Below are 18,494 nucleotides of genomic sequence, written 5' to 3'. Positions count from 1 at the left end.
TCTTGACATTCTCTCAACCTGCTTCACCTGGAATGCTTTTCCAACAGTCTTGAAGGAGTTCCCACATATGCTGAGCACTTGTTGGGTGCTTTTCCTTCACTCTGGGGTCCAACTCATCCCAAACTATCTCAATTGGGTTGAGGTCGGGTGATTGTGGTGGCCAGGTCATCTGATGCAGCACTCCATCACTCTCCTTCACAAATCAGACATTCCAAAATTCCATTGACACCATTTGGCCAAGAGGCAGAAGTACAGCTGTATATGTGTGGTTTGCTACAATATTTCCGGTATCGGTGTATGAGAATAAACATTTTCTCAATTCTAATGATGCCCACAGAACTGCTGACTGGCAGAGCAACTATGTATACTACTGGCCACAGTGAGGCAACGGAACAGTGCTGTATCAAACCTATTGAGTGGTCTCTTAAAATATTCAGAGGGACATAGAGTAGACCCATACTTCAAAGGGATTGCATTTAAAAAAATAAAAATGTCATGGTGAGTATGGAGAAATAACAATCTAATTTGTACATAAACCAATCAACACAATTGTATGAAAAGAAAACATTTATTGAGAATTCTGAATCCTGGTCACTCTTCCACAGTTTCAAAAAAACACAGACACACATTAATCATAATCTTGACAAATCATCCTTATTGTTCTGGATCAAAACATATCAAGAGTTCTACTTTTTGCAACAAGGAATCAAAAGTACACCTGTAGTAGGGCGCCGAAACCCCAACTGCATCACAAAATAAAAACGGATTTTCTGTCACTAGATTTTACATAAATAATACTACAATAATGTGTGGAGGGACACCAGTTAAATCAGTGCAGTTGTGGAGAGATGGATACTGTTGCAGTGATACTAACCCAGCAACATGTGACAGAGCTGACATTCTCACTGTGCCGCACAAACAGGACTGTTGTTTTGGGTGACACACAGAGACAGCAGGTGATTTTGTTATGTATTTTCCCGGACTTCTAGAACATTTAATTAATTTCAGGTTTATTCGTGTCTATCCTACATCTAGCGTGTAAAAATGCACAGCTATACTATGCCCTAGATGTGGACTTCCTGTAAACCACAGCACCTGTGCAGTTTCTCAAAGTTTAAGGCAAATTTGACAGAACACTTGTATTGTGAATGACCGCCTTGACACACTGGCCTCTGAGTATCACACAATAAAAGAGTGATACAAGCCTGCACGAGTGCCTTGGTAAAACAATGGTTTACAGAAGAGGTGAAATGGCAACACCCTCAGTGACAAACTTTCTCCTTATCATCATCATCATCATCATCAACCAAGCGGTCTCTGAGTGCCAGCCACAGTGTACATGGTTATGGGGGGGTAGCGGAGGAATTGGTATTCAACCAGTGGTGATGGTCTACCATGACCCTTTACCACACTGTGCCAAAGACAGGACCGAAAACAACTTACCGTGGAGCGACTTCATAGGGGCAACATGTGGTAATATCACTAAAAGAAACAGCGGAGTCAAATCCAATAACATCCATGGACTTTCTGCCACCTACCCCTTTTATGTTTCCACACTGATGAGTTTGGTGACGTAGATGCATGGAATCCTAAATGCGTATGTGTGTGTAAGGGTTCGGGATCGAAGCTGGGCGTTTTTGTCTTTACACATTGTTCTCAATCATCCTAATCTGAACTAAATAATAAAGTCTGCAGGACAGAGAGGAGGCATCTGTAAGGAGCTTTGTGCAGATGACCCGTCTCCTCAATCATCCCTTTCTCTTTCTCCCACTCTCGCTCTGGGCTTTAGCGGATGGCTTTGACAGGGCTCTTGAAGCTGGAGGCTGCTTGCAGCTGGAGCTGGTAAGCCATGGGGTGGATCTTGAATCCATAGAGCCTGTTGTGAGGACATGAGAATTCATTACATCTTGATGAGAGTGTGACAGGTGTCTATAAAGAGATTGGCATTAATGGTAACATTTAATTTACATGACTCTTTCCTCTGGTATGTACTTGGAATTTCTTAGAAAGTTATCGGTTATCAATGAGTAGAAATTGATCGAGGACCCTTTTGCTTTCAGTATATTACGTTGACATGACTCGAAAATGCACACCCCTATTGTAGGGTGACACAGTTGTACTGACCTAGGCACAAACTGGTTGGCGGGCCTCTTGGGCCTGTACTCGGGGTGCACCATAAAGAGCATGTGGGGGAATCCAGTGCCAAAGTAGGCCCCGTCCGTGTGGTGGTGCCGGGAGGACTTGGGAGTGTACACGTCCATACACTTAGGGCAGTACAGCTTCACCATAGCCTCGCCCGGAATGTCCGACAGACCTAGGGAGGGATAGGGGGACGGAGAGGGGGAAGAATTTTGACACATTACTGGTCTGAAGTTATTATGAAATGCTCAGGCACACTATTGTATTCATCCATGTCTCTTGGAAATTAGATTGGATCTGACATGGTTGTGATATGATACATAGAAACCTTACACAGAGAATTCAGAGATACTGTACTGTATAGAGGATCAGCTTTGCATAGTTTGGGTTATGAATGCTGCAATGTGGCTGGATGACAAAGACTGACCTATGAACATGCAAAGCCATGATGCAAATAGTGCTCGGAGGTGGATCAAACACACATAATTAAAACACACAGTGTCAACAGAGTGGTAATGGGTCAAACAAGACCAACACACACTCACCAATGGGAAGCATGGGCTGGTTCTCACAATAGACTCGGGGGCAGTAGCCAAAGTCCCCCTGCTGATACTTCTCCAACTGAGAAAGAGAGATGGAGATAAATTGAGAACGTGAAAAACGTTTCCAGAAAAATGCTGCATACATTTGACATGCAGCCTTTCAACAAACATTGGAAACAGAAAAGGGTAGTTGCTGTACCATCTGAGCGATGCCCCGGTTGGTGAGGATGTATCGTGCATGGATCAGCCCGTAGAGCATCTCTGCTGCCTGCTCTATGAGGTCACTCTGGTTAGGGTTGTCCTCCAGCTCCTCATCTGTAAAACAAAGAGAGAGGGAACAGGTTAGGGAACAGGTTATAAGAGAGAGGGGAAGAGGCCATTCATATGGGGCGGCAAGGTAGCCTAGTGGCTGGAGCGTTGGACTAGTAAGCGGAAGGTTGCAAGTTCAAACCCCAGAGCTGACACGGTACAAATCTGTCGTTCTGCCCCTGTTCCTAGGCCGTCATTGAAAATAAGAATTTGTTCTTAACTGACTTGCCTAGTTAAATAAAGGTAAAATAAAAAAATACATGTTGATTTGATTTAAAGATTACTCACAGAAGCAGAATTATTGTGCACATGTACATAATTGTGACCCATTACAGAAAGCTGGGCATATGACACTTCACAGGAGAGGCATTTCAACTTAATATTTTCTGCAAAAATCCCTTCTTGAACATGTGCCTTAATAATAAACTCGTCTCTAAGGCTTTAGACGCAGGTGCATTCTAAATCAAAACAAATTTCACACATATTTAGTATATGTAAAGACAATATTAAATCAAGAATAGTCTGATGGGTGACAATATTAGCCTATCACTTGTGAATGATGCCCAGCAAAATTACTGCCTATTTTTGGGCGACTTTTTCGAATCAGTCGCAGCCTAGCCCATAGGCCTATATATTTTGATAAGGTTTGTATCACAACTAAAAGTAACTTCTTAAAATGAAGCGCATGAATCTGCCTTACAAGGGGTATAGAGCCTAACTGGCATACATAAGCAGTGTGTGAGTTTCAAGTTTGGGGAAGATAATTTAACATAAAAATGCATTTATAATTAAAACATTACATGCATAATCGCATTTGCTGTCACTGTTTTCCGCTAATGGAATATTCACGCTTATAGTCTAACTGCCATGTGTGCATTGCTGTGCTTATGAATGTGAAGAAATAGCTTAATAGTTTATCAACATTTTAAGCTGAAACGTTCTGATCTGTTGTGTCAGCCACATTGCGTAAAACAGTTTTTTTTTAATGCTAGTTGTATTAATTTGGGATCTATCGCATCCCACATCTGTCCAGGACTATGTTTGGAATATTTATTTCCTCGCACAGAATAGGTAAACTTTTATACTATGGGGGATAGTAGCTTGACATAGGCCAGTGCTTTTGCTCCTCAGTAAAAAGGTACCTGACAGCCCACTTGGATTTTTGCCAAAAGACACCTAAAAAAACTCTCAGACCATGAGAAACAAGATTCTCTAGTCTGATGAAACCAAGATTGAACTCTATGCCGTGAATGCCAAGTCACGTCTGGAGGAAATCATGCTGTGGGGATGTTTTTCAGCAGCAGGGACTGGGGTCACTCTGAAAGGTGAATGGTGCAAAGTACAGAGAGATCATTGATGAAAACCTGCTCCAGAGTTCTCAGGAATTCAAACGGGGGCCAAAGTTGACCTTCCAACAGGACAACGACCCTAAGCACACAGCCAAGACAATGCAGGAGTGGCTTCGGTACAAGTCTCTGAATGTCCTTGAGTAGTCCAGCCAGAGCCCAGATTTCAACCCACATCAAACATCTCTGGATAGACCTGAAAATAGTTGGGCAGTAACACGCCCCATCCAACCTGACAGAGCTAGAGAGGATCTGCAAAGAACGGGAATAACTCCCCAAATACAGGTGTGCCAAGCTTGTAGCGTCACACCCAAGAAGACTCAAGGCTGTAATTGCTGCCAAAGGTGCTTCAACAAAGTACTGAGTAAAGTAAATATTATGTTGTTTTTATGAATTAGAAAACATTTCTAAAAAACTGTTATTGCTTTCATTATGGGGTAATGTGTGTAGATTGGGGGAAAACAATTTTTAAAATAAGGCTGTAATCTAACAAAATGTGGAAAAAGTAAAAGGGGCCTGAATCATTTCCGAAGGCAATGTATAGCCCAACGTTTGTAGAACAACTAAAGTTACATTAGTAACTCTGAATTAATCAAATAGGAGTACCTACGGTACCAGTAAAGGTTTGGACACAGCTACTCATTCAAGGGTTTTGTCTTTATTTTTACAATTTTCTACATTGTAGAATAATAGTGAAGACATCAACTATGAAATAACACAAAAGGAATCATGTAGTAACCAAGAAAGTGTTAAACAAATCAAAATATATTTTAGATTCTTCAAAGTAGCCACCCTCTGCCTTGACAGCTTTGCACACTCTTGGCATTCTCTCAAACAGCTTCACGAGGAATGCTTTTCCAACAGTCTTGAAGGAGTTCCCACATATGCTGAGCACTTTTCCTTTACTCTGCAGTCCAACTCATCCCAAACCATCTCAATTGGGTTGAGGATGGGGGATTGTGGAGGCCAGGTCATCTGATGCATGACTCAATCACTCTCCTTCTTGGTCAAATAGCCCTTACACAGCATGGAGATGTGTTGGGTCATTGTCCTGTTGAAAAACAAATGATAGCCCAAACCAGATGGGATGGCGTATCACAGAATGCTGTGGTAGCCATGCTGGTTAAGTGTGCATTGAATTCTAAATAAATCACTGACAGTGTCACCAGCCCCACATCTCATCCTCCATAGTTCTCGGTGGGAACCACACATGCAGAGATCATCCGTTCACCAACTCTCCGTCTCACAAAGACACTGTGGTTGGAATCAAAAATCTCAAATTTGCACTCATCAGACCAAAGGACATATTTCCACCGGTTTAATGTCCATTGGTCCAAGCAATCTCTTTTTATTAGTCTCTTCTTCTTGTCCTTTAGTAGTGGTTTTGTTGCAGCAGTTCGTCCATGAAGGCCTGATTCACACAGTCTCCTCTGAACAGTTGATGTTAATGTGTCTGTTACTTGAACTCTGAAGCATTTATTTGGGCTGCAATCGGAGGTGCAGTTTACGCTAAAATCTAATTTTATGCCACATGAGCCAAATATAACAGGTTTAGGCCCTAGCGTGAAATGCTTACTTTATGAAATAAAATATTTACTAAAAATACTAAAGTAAAAAAAAAAAATGCTATTCTTGATACTATAAAATAACACCACGGAATTCTAAGCAAGTTTGTCTGCTATATGAACTAGTGTAGCCCACAGCCATTTGGCATAGCCAGATCAGGACCTAACATAAGGATAACTGAGTATGCTATTCTGTTTTTTTGAAATGGACTACATTTTCTTCATATCATGGGTCTTTAGACCTGTCTAAAATAAAGAATGGATTTATTGTGAAGGTGTAGTCTATATAAGACTCTTTAAAATGTAGATGTTCCAAAGGCCTGCATCAGTGGCTTGTTGGGAAGCCAGGAGATGCCAAATATGTTTTAGTTAATTAACGGTCAATTACAGTGAGACCAACCAGTTATTTTCTTGACAATCACCAGCTGACAATTTTTGTGACCGCCACAACCCTAGATGCAACCATAACATTGGTATTCCGATCTCGATTGTGTGGAATGTTCTGTACTTCCAAGTGCAGTAGAGATGGTTCTAGAGTTGGTCTGACCTGGTTCTAGGTCCAGGATCATGTCCAGAGCCTGGCGGTAGTGGGGAACCTGCTCATTGAGCCCAGTCAGGTTGAACTTGTCCTGGATGTAGTCCTCATCCACCTGTCAATGGAGGAGAGGACAGAAGGGGTGACAGAAATTAGAGAAATATCAGACCTATTCCTTCTTGAAAGAGTTTGTGTGGTAAGAGGTGGCTGTGAATAATATGATTTTGTTCCAGCCCTCAACTCACCACCTGCCCATCAGGTCCTTGCTTAGCCGAATCAGGTTTTTGCACACACAGGATAAGGGTTGGCCACCCATGTCTTAGCTGACATTAACTTTTTGGCCAATGAGTGACAATATTGCTCTGGGTGCTGTTAGATACTGACCTCACAGAAAAACTCGTTTCCCCTCAGTCCACAGAACCAGGAGATCCATGACACTTCCTCTGAACTGCTCATCTCGGGAGACTAATGGGTAAAGACATTCAACACAGACATAGATTTGAGCCTATTGCAACTCTTACCCTAAGAGGTCCTCGGAGCTTGCTGATTCTGTTCTACTTGATAATTTATTGCACCCACATGGTGTCCCAGGTCTAACTCAGTCCATGATTAGATGGGAACAATGACAAAAATACAGTGGACTTGACTTTGAGGTCCAGAGTTGAGTTTGAAGGGTCGATTGAATTCAGTTATGTGAAAACGGACTGAACTTGATAGTTTAGCAACGCAAACATATTATAGGTCGCTAACTACACTCAAGACAATTTTCTAAAACATAACAGAGCAATTAGCTAGATAACTAACTTAGAACATGTTAACTATAAGAAGCTTACCTACTAGTTAGCTCGCGCTACCCACCGTGCAAATGTGTGACTAACGTTACTGTAGCTAGTTAAAATAAAATTGGTAGTTGACATTGGAAGTGTAAGAAATATGGATATTACCTATGTCACATCAACAATCGTAGTTAGTAGCATACACAAGAGTTATGAGAAATGACCAGCAGGAGAAAATGATAGCAAGTTAGCTACATCCTTAGCTAGCAGTTACATTCAATATGGCGCAACGTCCAAACTAGGCCGGATGAAATTTGTTCAGTTTTTAGTCGCAAGTCCTCTAAAGCTATATCATATCTCATATGAAAACATATAGTAATTTGGGTAACTTACCCCCTATTACGTGATTTTCACACCAATAAAATGTAATATTTAGTGTTGTAAATTAAAAGGATACCACCTCCCAGTTAACCACTGCAGAGGTTTTCGTTGTAGGCAAATTGATGACGTAGAAACTCAGAGACACGGCTATGGATACTGTAGTTTAATAAGTCTTTCAACAACTCCATTTTTTGAGTTATCAACTGAAAATCTGAAAAACGTAGGTTTTATATGACTAATATATTGTCAAGTATAAAATATAGGGTGGGAACGGAAGTTATAACAAATATATTTGATATTTCCTCGTTTGCTTGTAAAGACTTTACTACAGATTATATGCCTACTTTGGGCAATGCAGGAATACGGTTCCTCATATTTTGGGGTCCTTCGTGAATCATGCTGTAACAAAGGTGACCAAGTTCTGTAGTGGTGGGATTGACTTTACATGGCTTGCAGTAGCCAGTCAATTCTTATTAATGCAGTTTTCGTAGTCCAGATTTCAATGACACCATAGATGAGCAGTATTCCCCAATCAAATAAATTGCAAGGTCCTGTCCTCCATACACTAATCATCAATCTGCAAGACCATGATGTGCATTCGGAATGTATTCAGGCCACTTTAAGAGACACCGCTCAATAGGTTTGATACTGCACTGTTCTGTGGCATCACAGAGAAGCCACTAGTATACATAGCTAGCTGCCCTGCAAATCAGCATTTCTGTGAGCATCTTGAGAATTGTGAAAATGTACACTAATCGTCTCATTCATTTCCTGTCCGATACTGGAAATATAACAAACCCCTCAGATACATTCTTCTGCATCTTGGTGTGGTGTCAATGATGTCAATGGTGGTGTCAATGATGAGCTGGATAATACATGCAGATCACTTTGGTATGTCTATCTGCCTGATCTGCAATTGTTTACTATACAATGTGAAGGAATAGTCACAAAGGGCTTATATCGGATGTGCAAGACTGTTTATTTGTGTGTGTGATCATGCATGTACATACAGGCATAGACATGCAAAGTATGGGTGCTGGAGGTGCTGCAGCACCCCCTGTTGGTGAGATGGTAACTGCAATAATGTGTCAAAGAATATAACATTTAATTACATTTTTGATATAAATGATCATGGGTTTGGGGTAGGGTAGACAAAAAAACCATTGGATATTTATAGAATATATGGGAACCATTCTGTATGGAGAGCTCTCAGCTCTGTTTTTAAAGCGGTGATATGCTCTTATCTTTTCAGTTGTAGGGGTTTGGAGTCAGACATGTATTCTGCTGGACAATAAACAGTTTGAGTTGAGTCGGGTCCTTCTCCTCGCTCCCATAGGCAGCGCATGATTTAAGTTGGGGGAAGCAAATTCTCACCATCAAAATGCACCTTTATAATAAAGCATTTCATGCATCTTTCATTGCATTGAGACTTATGTAAAATAGCCTACTATTTCTACTATGTTGAGCAGATTGGAGTCATAATTTAGGCTAATAATATACAGTGCATTCAGAAAGTATTCACAACCCTTGACTTTTTCCACATTTTGTTGTGTTACAGCCTGAATTTAAAATGAATTACATTGAATTACATACCTCCAGGCTCTGATCAGGCCCTACACCCAAACAAGGGCACTGCGTTCATCCACCTCTGGCCTGCTCGCCTCCCTACCACTGAGGAAGTACAGTTCCCGCTCAGCCCAGTCAAAACTGTTCGCTGCTCTGGCCCCCCAATGGTGGAACAAACTCCCTCACGACGCCAGGACAGCGGAGTCAATCACCACCTTCCGGAGACTCCTGAAACCCCACCTCTTTAAGGAATACCTAGGATAGGATAAAGTAATCCTTCTCACCCCCCTTAAATGATTTAGATGCACTATTGTAAAGTGGCTGTTCCACTGGATGTCATAAGGTGAATTCACCAATTTGTAAGTCGCTCTGGATAAGAGCGTCTGCCAAATGACTTAAATGTAAATGTTAAATGTAATTGAGATATTTTGTCAACAATACCCCATAATGTCAGAATGGAAATATGTTTTTTGAAATATTTACAATTAATATAAAAAGCTGAAATGTCTTGAGTCTTGAGTTACAAGATCATGGTGCTTGCCTACGGAGCTGTGAGGGGAACGGCACCGCAGTAACTCCAGGCTCTGATCAGGCCCTACACCCAAACAAGGGCACTGCGTTCATACACCTCTGGCCTGCTTGCCTCCCTACCACTGAGGAAGTACAGTTCCCACTCAGCCCAGTCAAAACTGTTTGCTGCTCTGGCCCCCCAATGGTGGAACAAACTCCCTCACGACGCCAGGACAGCGGAGTCAATCACCACCTTCCAGAGACACCTGAAACCCCACCTCTTCAAGGAATACCTAGGATAGGATAAAGTAATCCTTCTCACCCCCCCCCCCTTAAATGATTTAGATGCACTATTGTAAAGTGGCTGTTCCACTGGATGTCAGAAGGTGAATTCACCAATTTGTAAGTCGCTCTGGATAAGAGCGTCTGCTAAATGACTTAAATGTAAATGTAATGTAATGAGTCAATAAGTATTCAACCACTTTGTAATGGCAAGCCTAAATAAGTCACATAATATTTTGCATGGACTAACTGTGTGCAATAATAGTGTTTAACATGATTTTTGAATGACTAGACCATCTCTGTACCCCACACATACAGATAATTGTAAGGTCCCTCAATCGAGCAGTGAATTTCAAATAGACTCAACAATAAAGACCAGGGAGGTTTTCACATGCCTCAAAGATGGGCACCTATTGGTAGATGGGTAATAACACAAAAAAGAGACATTGAATATCCCTTTGAGCATGGTGAAGTTATTAATTACACTTTTAATGGTGTATCAATACACCCAGTCTTTTCAGTGTCTTGAGGGGGATAAGGCATTATTGTGCCATCTTCACAACTTCGTCTGTGTTTGGGCCATGATAGTTTGTTGGTGATGTGGACACCAAGGAACTTGAGACTCTCGACACGCTCCACTACAGCCCCATTGATGTGAATGGGGTCTGGTTCGGCCCTCCTTTTCCTGTAGTCCACAATCATCTCTTTTGTCTTGCTCACTTTGAGGGAGAGGTTGAGGTTGTGGCCCGTCAGGAAGTCCAGGATCCAGTTGCAGAGAGGTGTTTAGTCCCAGGGTCCTTAGCTTAGTGATGAGCTTTGTGGGCACTATGGTGTTAAACACCGAGCTGTAGTCAATGCACAGCATTCTCACATTGGTGTTCCTTTTGTCCAGGTGGGAAAGTGGAGTACGATTGAGATGGCGTCATCTGTTAGGGGCAGTATGCGAATTGGAGTGGGTCTAGGGTTTCCAGGATGATGGTGTTGATTTGAGCCATGGACCAGACTTTCAAAGCACATCATGGCTACCGACGTGAGCACTCCATAGCTCTATATTTTCAAGCATAGTGGTGGCTGCATCATGTTATGGGTATGCTTTTAATGGTTAAGGGCTGGAAAGTTTTTATGATTAAATAGAAACGGAATGGAGCTAAGCACAGGCAAAATCCTAGAGGAAAACCTGGTTCAGTCTGCTTTCCAGCAGACATTGGGAGATGAATTCACCTTTCAGCAGGACAATAACTTAAAACTCAAGGCCAAACCTACACTGGAGATACTTACAAAGGAGGTAGTGAATGTTCCTGAGTGGCCTGGTTAGTTCTGACTTAAATCTGTTTAAATCTAATGGCAAAACTTGAAAATGGTTGTCTAGCAATGATCACCACCTAATTTGCCAAAACTTGAAGAATTTTGAAAACATTAATGGGCAAATGTTGCACAATCCAGATCTGGAAAACTCTTAGACTTACCCAGAAAGACTTACACCTGTAATCGCTGCCCAAGGTGCTTCCACAAAGTATTGACTCAGGGGTATGAATACTTATGAAAATCAGATATTTCTTTATTTCATTTTTTAAAATAAATATTTGCAAACATTTCTAAAAACATGTTTTTCCTTTGTCATTATGGGGATTTTGCGTGATTGTGTGAGGAAAATATCTATTTAATCCATTTTGAATTCAGGCTGTAACACAACAAAATTTGAAATAAGTCAAGGGGTATGAATACTTTCTGAAGGCACACTAACTCAATCACTGTTCATAAAAAATACTGCAATGTTCAATGCATGGCTGAGCGTGTAGTGGCATAGAGCCGTGGAGGCTCCTCAGAGGAGGACCATCCTCCTCAGCGAATTTAATAAAAATTGAAACTTTTTAAATGTTTATCCTTTTTACATAAAACTAGACACCATATATCCACATCACCAAATAACTTAGTAAAACACTTCTGCAATGGTCTAGAGTAGCCTCAGCAGCACTCTATAGGGTAGCACCATGGTGTAGCCAGGTTGCCCGGTCAAACTGAGCAATTGGGCGAGAAGGGCGTTGGTCAGGGTTGTGACCCAGAACCCAATGGAAACTGACAGAACTCCAGATTCTTCTGTAGAGATTGGATAACCTTCCAAAATGACAACCATCTCTGCAGCACTCCATCAATCAAGTCTTTATGGTTAGTGGCCAAATGGAAGTCACTCCTCTGTAAAAGGCACAACAGCACCTAAAGACTATCAGACCATGAGAAACAAGATTCTCTAGGTCTGATGAAACCAAGATTGAACTCCTTGGCCTGAATGCCAAGCGTCCCGTCTGGAGGAAACCTGGCACCATCCATACGGTGAAACACGGTGGTGGCAGCATCATGCTGTGGGGATGTTTTTCAGCGGCAGGGATTGGGAGTCTAGTCAGGATCGAGGGAAAGATGAACAGAGCAAAGTACCCAGAGATCCTTGATGAAAACTTGCTCGACAGAGTTCTCAGGACCTCAGACTAGGGTTGTGATTGCCGGCTGTGATCACTGCCAAAGATAGTTCAACAAAGTACTGAGTAAAGGGTCTGAATACTTATGCAAATGTGATAAAGTTTTTATTTAATACATTTGCTAACATTTCTAAAAACCTGTTTTTTCTTTGTAATTATGGGGTATTGTGTGTTGATTGAGGGGGTGGGACTATTTAATCAATTTTAGAACAAGGCTGTAACGTAACAAAATGTGGAAAAATGCACTGTACATATCAGTGCAGAGAACCACCTACCATTGCCCAGGTGGTTAAAATAATATATTTAATTTGTGTCCACCTCTTCTTTACAGGGGGTGGCAATTCATAATAAAATCAAAACAAAACCAGATTTTCCATTAAAACAAAAAGTTTATTTAACTTTCTCTGTATAATTTTATTATAATAAGACACGCCTCTGCTTGTACATTGCTCCCTTGAACTTAAGAAATGGCAACATTAGTTTGTGGGACTGTAAGTTGGGGTAGACAAAAACTTAGATACATACCAATATACATACATGTGTGTATAATACGGTTCCATTAATAAACCATAAATTATAGAACAGCTTTAACCACTCCAGGTACCTTGGTGTGATGCTGGAAATATAGTACAATCTTTGAGGTTTTCAAGAATACACTATTTTTTTTCTTTAAACATGGGTACATACAATATGAGCACATCAACAGTAAGTGTTAGGGAAGGATGCAGGGCTCATACAAGCCTGTGTTAAGTGTATGGCTACCACTGTTGTTTTCACAGGCAAGGTGAGCTGCACCCGTGGATGTGGTCATGCTTAATAGAAGTCATAATGAAAAATAAAATATACCCACTTCATTTTGACTGCCTTAAGAGAGTATGGTAAACATTTCAAGACACCCCAAGAACTGATTATGTACTTCATTTGGATAAACATATATATATACACACACACACACACACACACACACACACATACGAATGTATATACGTGAATGTATATAAGAAAAAAACTGTAAATTGTCTTAATATAGTTGTTAAAACTAAGTGTGGGCAAACAAGGCAGAAGTGTTTGCCATCCACATACACCCCCCCCCCCCAAAAAAATAAAAAGATATTACAGACACCAGAAAATGCACACACACACATACACTCAAATTCCCTACTCACAACATCCCAAAGCGAATCTTAAAACGGTGGGTGTCAGTAAACAAACAAACCCCAACTTACAAGCTGTGAAAAATGTATGCAGATGAAGATAAAAAAATAAAAATTAGAAATTAATCTATTATTTGGTAGGATGCGCCGCCCCCCCCACATCAAATGTTCAAAACAAGCTGTGTGCCATTTCGTTCGTCGTGTGATACATCGGTCTGTGAAATCAAAAGTTCTTAACCCTTGTATTCCCTATAACACTCTTGGAGAATAATATACTTTGCAAATGTATTTGGAAATCAGTGGTGTGAACACAGACCACCCTTGCCCCTTCCCACCATAGTCCAAGATTCAGTTCAATTGAGCTATTTAGTTGCCATCGAGGTTTTTGGAAAGGCCATCTTGAATTAATATATGCGTTGAAAATACTTCCTCAATATGGAGCTCTTGCACGCCTTACTTTGGTTACAAGTGTCTCTTCTACAGCACAGTGCAGTTAGTTGTGTTTAAGTAGAGAGCCTTCCTGCATCGAGTAGGACAGCAGATGAATATAATAAAAGCACAATATGCCGATGGCCAAACTTAACACTGAGTACGATACCTAGCTGCATAATGTAACAACTTTGCTCAATAAAAATACACCAACCATTTCTTTATACTATAGGTGTGGACTCATCTTTTGAAGCAAAAAAGAAATGTAAGGTAAAAAGAATAAACAGCATCTTAAAATAAGATTAAATAACTTTGCATTTACTTCTCGCATTTTCAATGAACAGATTTTTCCTTAACAAGAAATTTCATGCGAAAATATCTATATATATATATATATATATATAAACTTTTGAACGGTAGTGTGTGTGTGCATGTATATATATATACACACATACATACATACACACACAACATTTTTAGAACCACTCCTCATTCAAGGGTTTTTCTTTATTTTTATATTATTTTCTACATTATGAAATAACACATATGGAATCATGTAGTAACCAAAAAAAGTGCTAAACAAATCAAAATATATTTGAGATGCGATTCTTCAAATAGCCACCCTTTGCCTTGACAGCTTTGCACACTCTTGGCATTCTCTCAACAAGCTTCATGATGTAGTCATCTGGAATGTAATACAACAGGTGTGCCTTGTTAAAAGTTAACTTGTGGAATTTCTTTCCTTCTTAATGAGTTTGAACCAATCAGTTGCATTGTGACAAGGTAGCGGGAGTATACAGAAGATAGCTCTATTTGGTTAAAGACCTAGTCCATATTATGGCAAGAACAGCTCAAATAAACAAAGAAAAATGACAGTCCAGCATTACTTTAAGACATGAAGGTCAGTAAATACGGAACATTAAGAACTTTTAAAGTTTCTTCAAGTGCAGTCGCAAAAACCATCAAGCGCTATGATGAAACTGGCTATCATGAGGACCGCCACAGGAATGGAAGACCCAGAGTTACCTCTGCTGCAGAGGGTAAGTTCATTAGAGTTACCAGCCTCAGAAATTGCAGCCCAAATAAATCCTTTAAGCAACAGATATATCAACATCAACTGTTCAGAGGGAATCAGGCCTTCATGGTCGAATTGCTGCAAAGAAACCACTACTAAAAGGACACCAATAAGAAGATACTTGCTTTGGGCAAAAAACACAAGCAAGACATTAGACCGGTGGAAATCTGTCCTTTGGTCTGGAGTCCAAATGAGATATTTTTGGTTCCAACCGCTGTCTTTGAGATGCAGTGTGGGTGAACAGATGATCTCCGCATGTGTATTTCCCACCCTAAAGCATGGAGGATGTGGTTATGGTGTGGAGGTGCTTTGCTGGTGACACTGTCAGTGATTTATTTAGAATTCAAGGCACAATAAACCAGCATTCTGCAGTGATACGCCATCCCATCTGGTTTGGGATTCGTGGGACTATCATTTTTTTCCCCCAACAGGACAATGACCCAACACACCTCCAGGCTGTGTAAGGGCTATTTTACCAAGGAGAGTGATGGAACGCTGCATCAAATGACCTGCCCTCCACAATCCCCCGACCTCAAACAAATTGAGATGGTTTGGGATGAGTAGGACTGCAGAGTGAAGGAAAACAGTCAACAAGTGCTCAGCATATTTGGTAACTCCAAGACGGTTGGAAAATAATTCCAGGTGAAGCTGGTTGAGAGAATGCCAAGAGCGTGCAAAGCTGTCATCAAGGCAACGGGTGGCTATTTGAAGAATCTCAAATATAATATATTTTGATTTGTCTAACACTTTTGGTTACTACATGATTCAATGTGTTATCACTATTATTATCCAATATCCAAAAAAAAGAAAAACCCTTGAATGAGTAGGTTGTTCTAAAACTTTTGACCGGTAGTGTGTGTGTGTGTGTGTGTATAAAGCATACAAGCTATCAATTCAGTCTTCTTAGGGTAAACAAACTTCAAAATGAACAGGAGAGAATCTTCTGCAAAACAGAGAAGAGAATGCTATGTTGAGAGAGCCTTTTATCCAACAGAACCAAAAGAGCATTGGAAAGTAATAAGAGCAGGTCAACAAAAACTCAATCACACAGCCTAGTTCTGAACAAGCAGCAAAGACATTGATATTCGAGATACAATCAATGTGAGGAGAGTGTGGATGGGTGAGCAGTAGTATTTCAACTGGTCTACTGTGGCTGTCACAGTAATTAAACAGATCAGGAGATCAAAAACTCAAGAGGTGGGGGGAGTTGTATAAAAAGGTATTTTAATGACCTGCTTTGTAGAAGAAAAAAATACACATACCTAACTTTTTAAAGGGTGGGGGGGCGGGGGGGTGAAACAAAACTGACCAAGGAGGGAAAAAAACAAGGTAGAGAATTTTTATTATAATCTATGGTACAATTGTTCTCGTTGAAAGAAGAACCTGAAACCCCCCCCCCACCCTATGTGGGAAAATATAATGAAGTTAACTGCCCTACCGAATACCACCCCAACCAAAAGCATGGTAGAAATATACACAGGTAACATCAATATAAAAATCTGCCTTCTCCTGGCTAGCCAATTCCTCCAACATGTTTATCATGACATGTCACACTGCGTACACACACTACTGCGCGTGGTTGTGTATGTCTGTTATATGTCATATTGTGCTTGTAAATGCAAACATGTTTTTTGTAGTTATGTTCTCAGTCAAGAGGTGTGTGTGTCAAATCAAACCTAAATTTGGGTGGAATTCTGTAGGGTGGGGGGACATGACAGGGAGGGAGCAGAGTTGACACTACAATAACGGACGGTAGATCGCAATTGGATGGAGAAAGAAGCGAGGGGGGGTTTAACATGAGTGTGTACACGGTCTCCATAACTATGTGCTAATATGTTAAGGGATGAGAACAGGTAAGAGGCTGAGGGAACAATAGATACAGAAAGGGATAAAGGAGGGGTGGGGCAGGGGGATGCATTTGAAATGTTTTCAGATCTTCTACTTCACTTCCTGTTTTTGGGGGAGGGCCAGTTTCCACGGCGCTCACTGCGCTGGCCCCCTCCGTTTCCAGCTCCACCTCCTCCCCCACTGGGCGGGCCCCGTGGGCCTCTTCCTCCCCCACCTCCCTCTCTTCCTCCAGCGTTGACCCTCCTGTTCTGTCGCTCCATACCGGGACGCTGGCTGGAGAAGCTTCTCTTGTTTGCCGCCTGCTCCTTCGCAGTCATCTCTCGCTCTCCGACCCCTCCCCCACCTCCACCTCCTCTTCCGGGTGGGTGATGATGGTGATGGGAGGAATAGGACTTCCCTCCTCCTCCCTCCCTCTCACGGAACTCGGTGAAGTCACTGCTCTCGGAGGCGGTCTCCCACTCCTCATTGGCCTGGTCTGAGTTCTGGTTAGAGAAGTCAGGGGATTTGGCGCCTCCTGCTGGGTTGTGGTGCTGCTGAGCGTGGGCAGGACCAGAGTTGCCCTGGTTGTAGTGATGGTGGTGACTGTTTGCGTTAGAGCTTCCAAGATGGGTGCCGGTACTGCTGTTGTTGTTGGTAGTTGTGGTAGCAATGTGGTTAGCGTTGGGGGCAGTGCCGGTCGAGGGCACCGCTTTGTGTGCGCCGTCAGTGACATCCTGAATGTAATTCTGGCAGGGCGAGGAGGGTCGTCCTCCTCCGTTGATGCGAGCGGCGTTCTCTCGCTCCTTCAGCCTGCGGAAGCGCGGTGGCTTGTCCTGTTGGTGTTGGGAGCGCCCGTGGCGACGGCGTCTCGGGGGGCGCTCAAAGCCATCCTGGGGGACGCAAGGAAAGCCACGGCCGTCCGAGCCAGAGAGAGGAAGGGGCCCGCTGGAGTTGGTAGTGGGATTAGCCGTGGACTGCTGGGTCCCAACTCCTCCATTCTCCATGGAGCCCTGTGGGGCTGGAGTAGGTGCAGTAAGGATAGATTGTGGAGGGGTTGCTCCTCCCTGATTCTGAGCTTGGCTTCCGTCCACTGACTTCTCCTCCCCACCGGTTCCACGACCAGTGTCTTTGGGTGCTGACGACTGCATTGGGCCCTGCTGCTTGCGGACCGAGGCTGAGGACTTGGAGGCCCAGCCTTGAGGGTCGGCCCTGGATCCTGACCTGTGACCTCCAGCCATTCCTCCTCCGGCTCCACCACTTCTATAGATGCTGCCACCTCCTCCTCCTCCCCCACCACCACCCCCCCTACCCCGCCTAGAGGGCACCCCTCTGGGGGTGAACACCCGGGCCTGGGAGCCTCTGGATGGGGCGGAGCCGCCACTGGTAAAGTTATCTGTGCCACTGCCATTCTTGGTGCTGGATTTGCGGTCTTCCTTGTCCGACTGGGCCAGGTCGCTGGCGGCACTCTCACTGCCCGTCTCCGACCCCCTCTGCCTCCTCCTCTTGGGGACCTCCTCGTATTCTGAACCCTCGCTGCGGGTCTCGCTGTGGTTACGGGCGCGCCCCGGGTTGGCTTGCGACCCC

General features: G+C 42.5%; 2 protein-coding genes across 2 annotated transcripts in view; both read right to left on the bottom strand.

The window, feature by feature from the left end:
• Positions 1-549: 549 nt before the first annotated feature.
• Positions 550-7,736, bottom strand: LOC135550088 (casein kinase II subunit beta). Its single transcript, XM_064980561.1, has 7 exons — positions 7,606-7,736; positions 6,821-6,901; positions 6,449-6,551; positions 2,881-2,996; positions 2,685-2,760; positions 2,125-2,314; positions 550-1,876 (listed from the first exon to the last, which is right to left on the bottom strand). Exons 2-7 carry the CDS (start codon positions 6,890-6,892, stop codon positions 1,786-1,788), a joined length of 648 nt encoding a protein of 215 aa, XP_064836633.1. The 5' UTR covers positions 6,893-6,901; positions 7,606-7,736; the 3' UTR covers positions 550-1,785.
• A 5,058-nt stretch (positions 7,737-12,794) lies between these two features.
• Positions 12,795-18,494, bottom strand: part of LOC135550087 (protein PRRC2A-like) — a 51,979-nt gene continuing 46,279 nt past the window's right edge. The window contains 1 exon segment of the mRNA XM_064980560.1: positions 12,795-18,492. Within this exon segment, the coding sequence (XP_064836632.1) occupies positions 17,027-18,492 (1,466 nt within the window). The 3' untranslated portion in view covers positions 12,795-17,026.

The sequence above is a fragment of the Oncorhynchus masou genome, chromosome 12 (genome assembly GCF_036934945.1).
Source record: "Oncorhynchus masou masou isolate Uvic2021 chromosome 12, UVic_Omas_1.1, whole genome shotgun sequence".
In the NCBI taxonomy this organism is placed as follows: domain Eukaryota; kingdom Metazoa; phylum Chordata; class Actinopteri; order Salmoniformes; family Salmonidae; genus Oncorhynchus; species Oncorhynchus masou.
The sequence above is the reverse complement of the archived record's forward strand: the minus strand, read 5'-3'. Positions and strand labels throughout refer to the sequence as shown.

Coding starts and splice junctions, on each gene's coding strand:
- LOC135550088 (XM_064980561.1), bottom strand. CDS start 6,892: ATGAGCAGTTCAGAGGAAGTGTCATGGATCTCCTGGTTCTGTGGACTG. Junction 2,761..2,880: donor ACCGGGGCATCGCTCAGATG/GTACAGCAACTA, acceptor TCTCTTTCTCAG/TTGGAGAAGTATCAGCAGGG. Junction 2,315..2,684: donor CCAGCCCATGCTTCCCATTG/GTGAGTGTGTGT, acceptor ATCCCTCCCTAG/GTCTGTCGGACATTCCGGGC.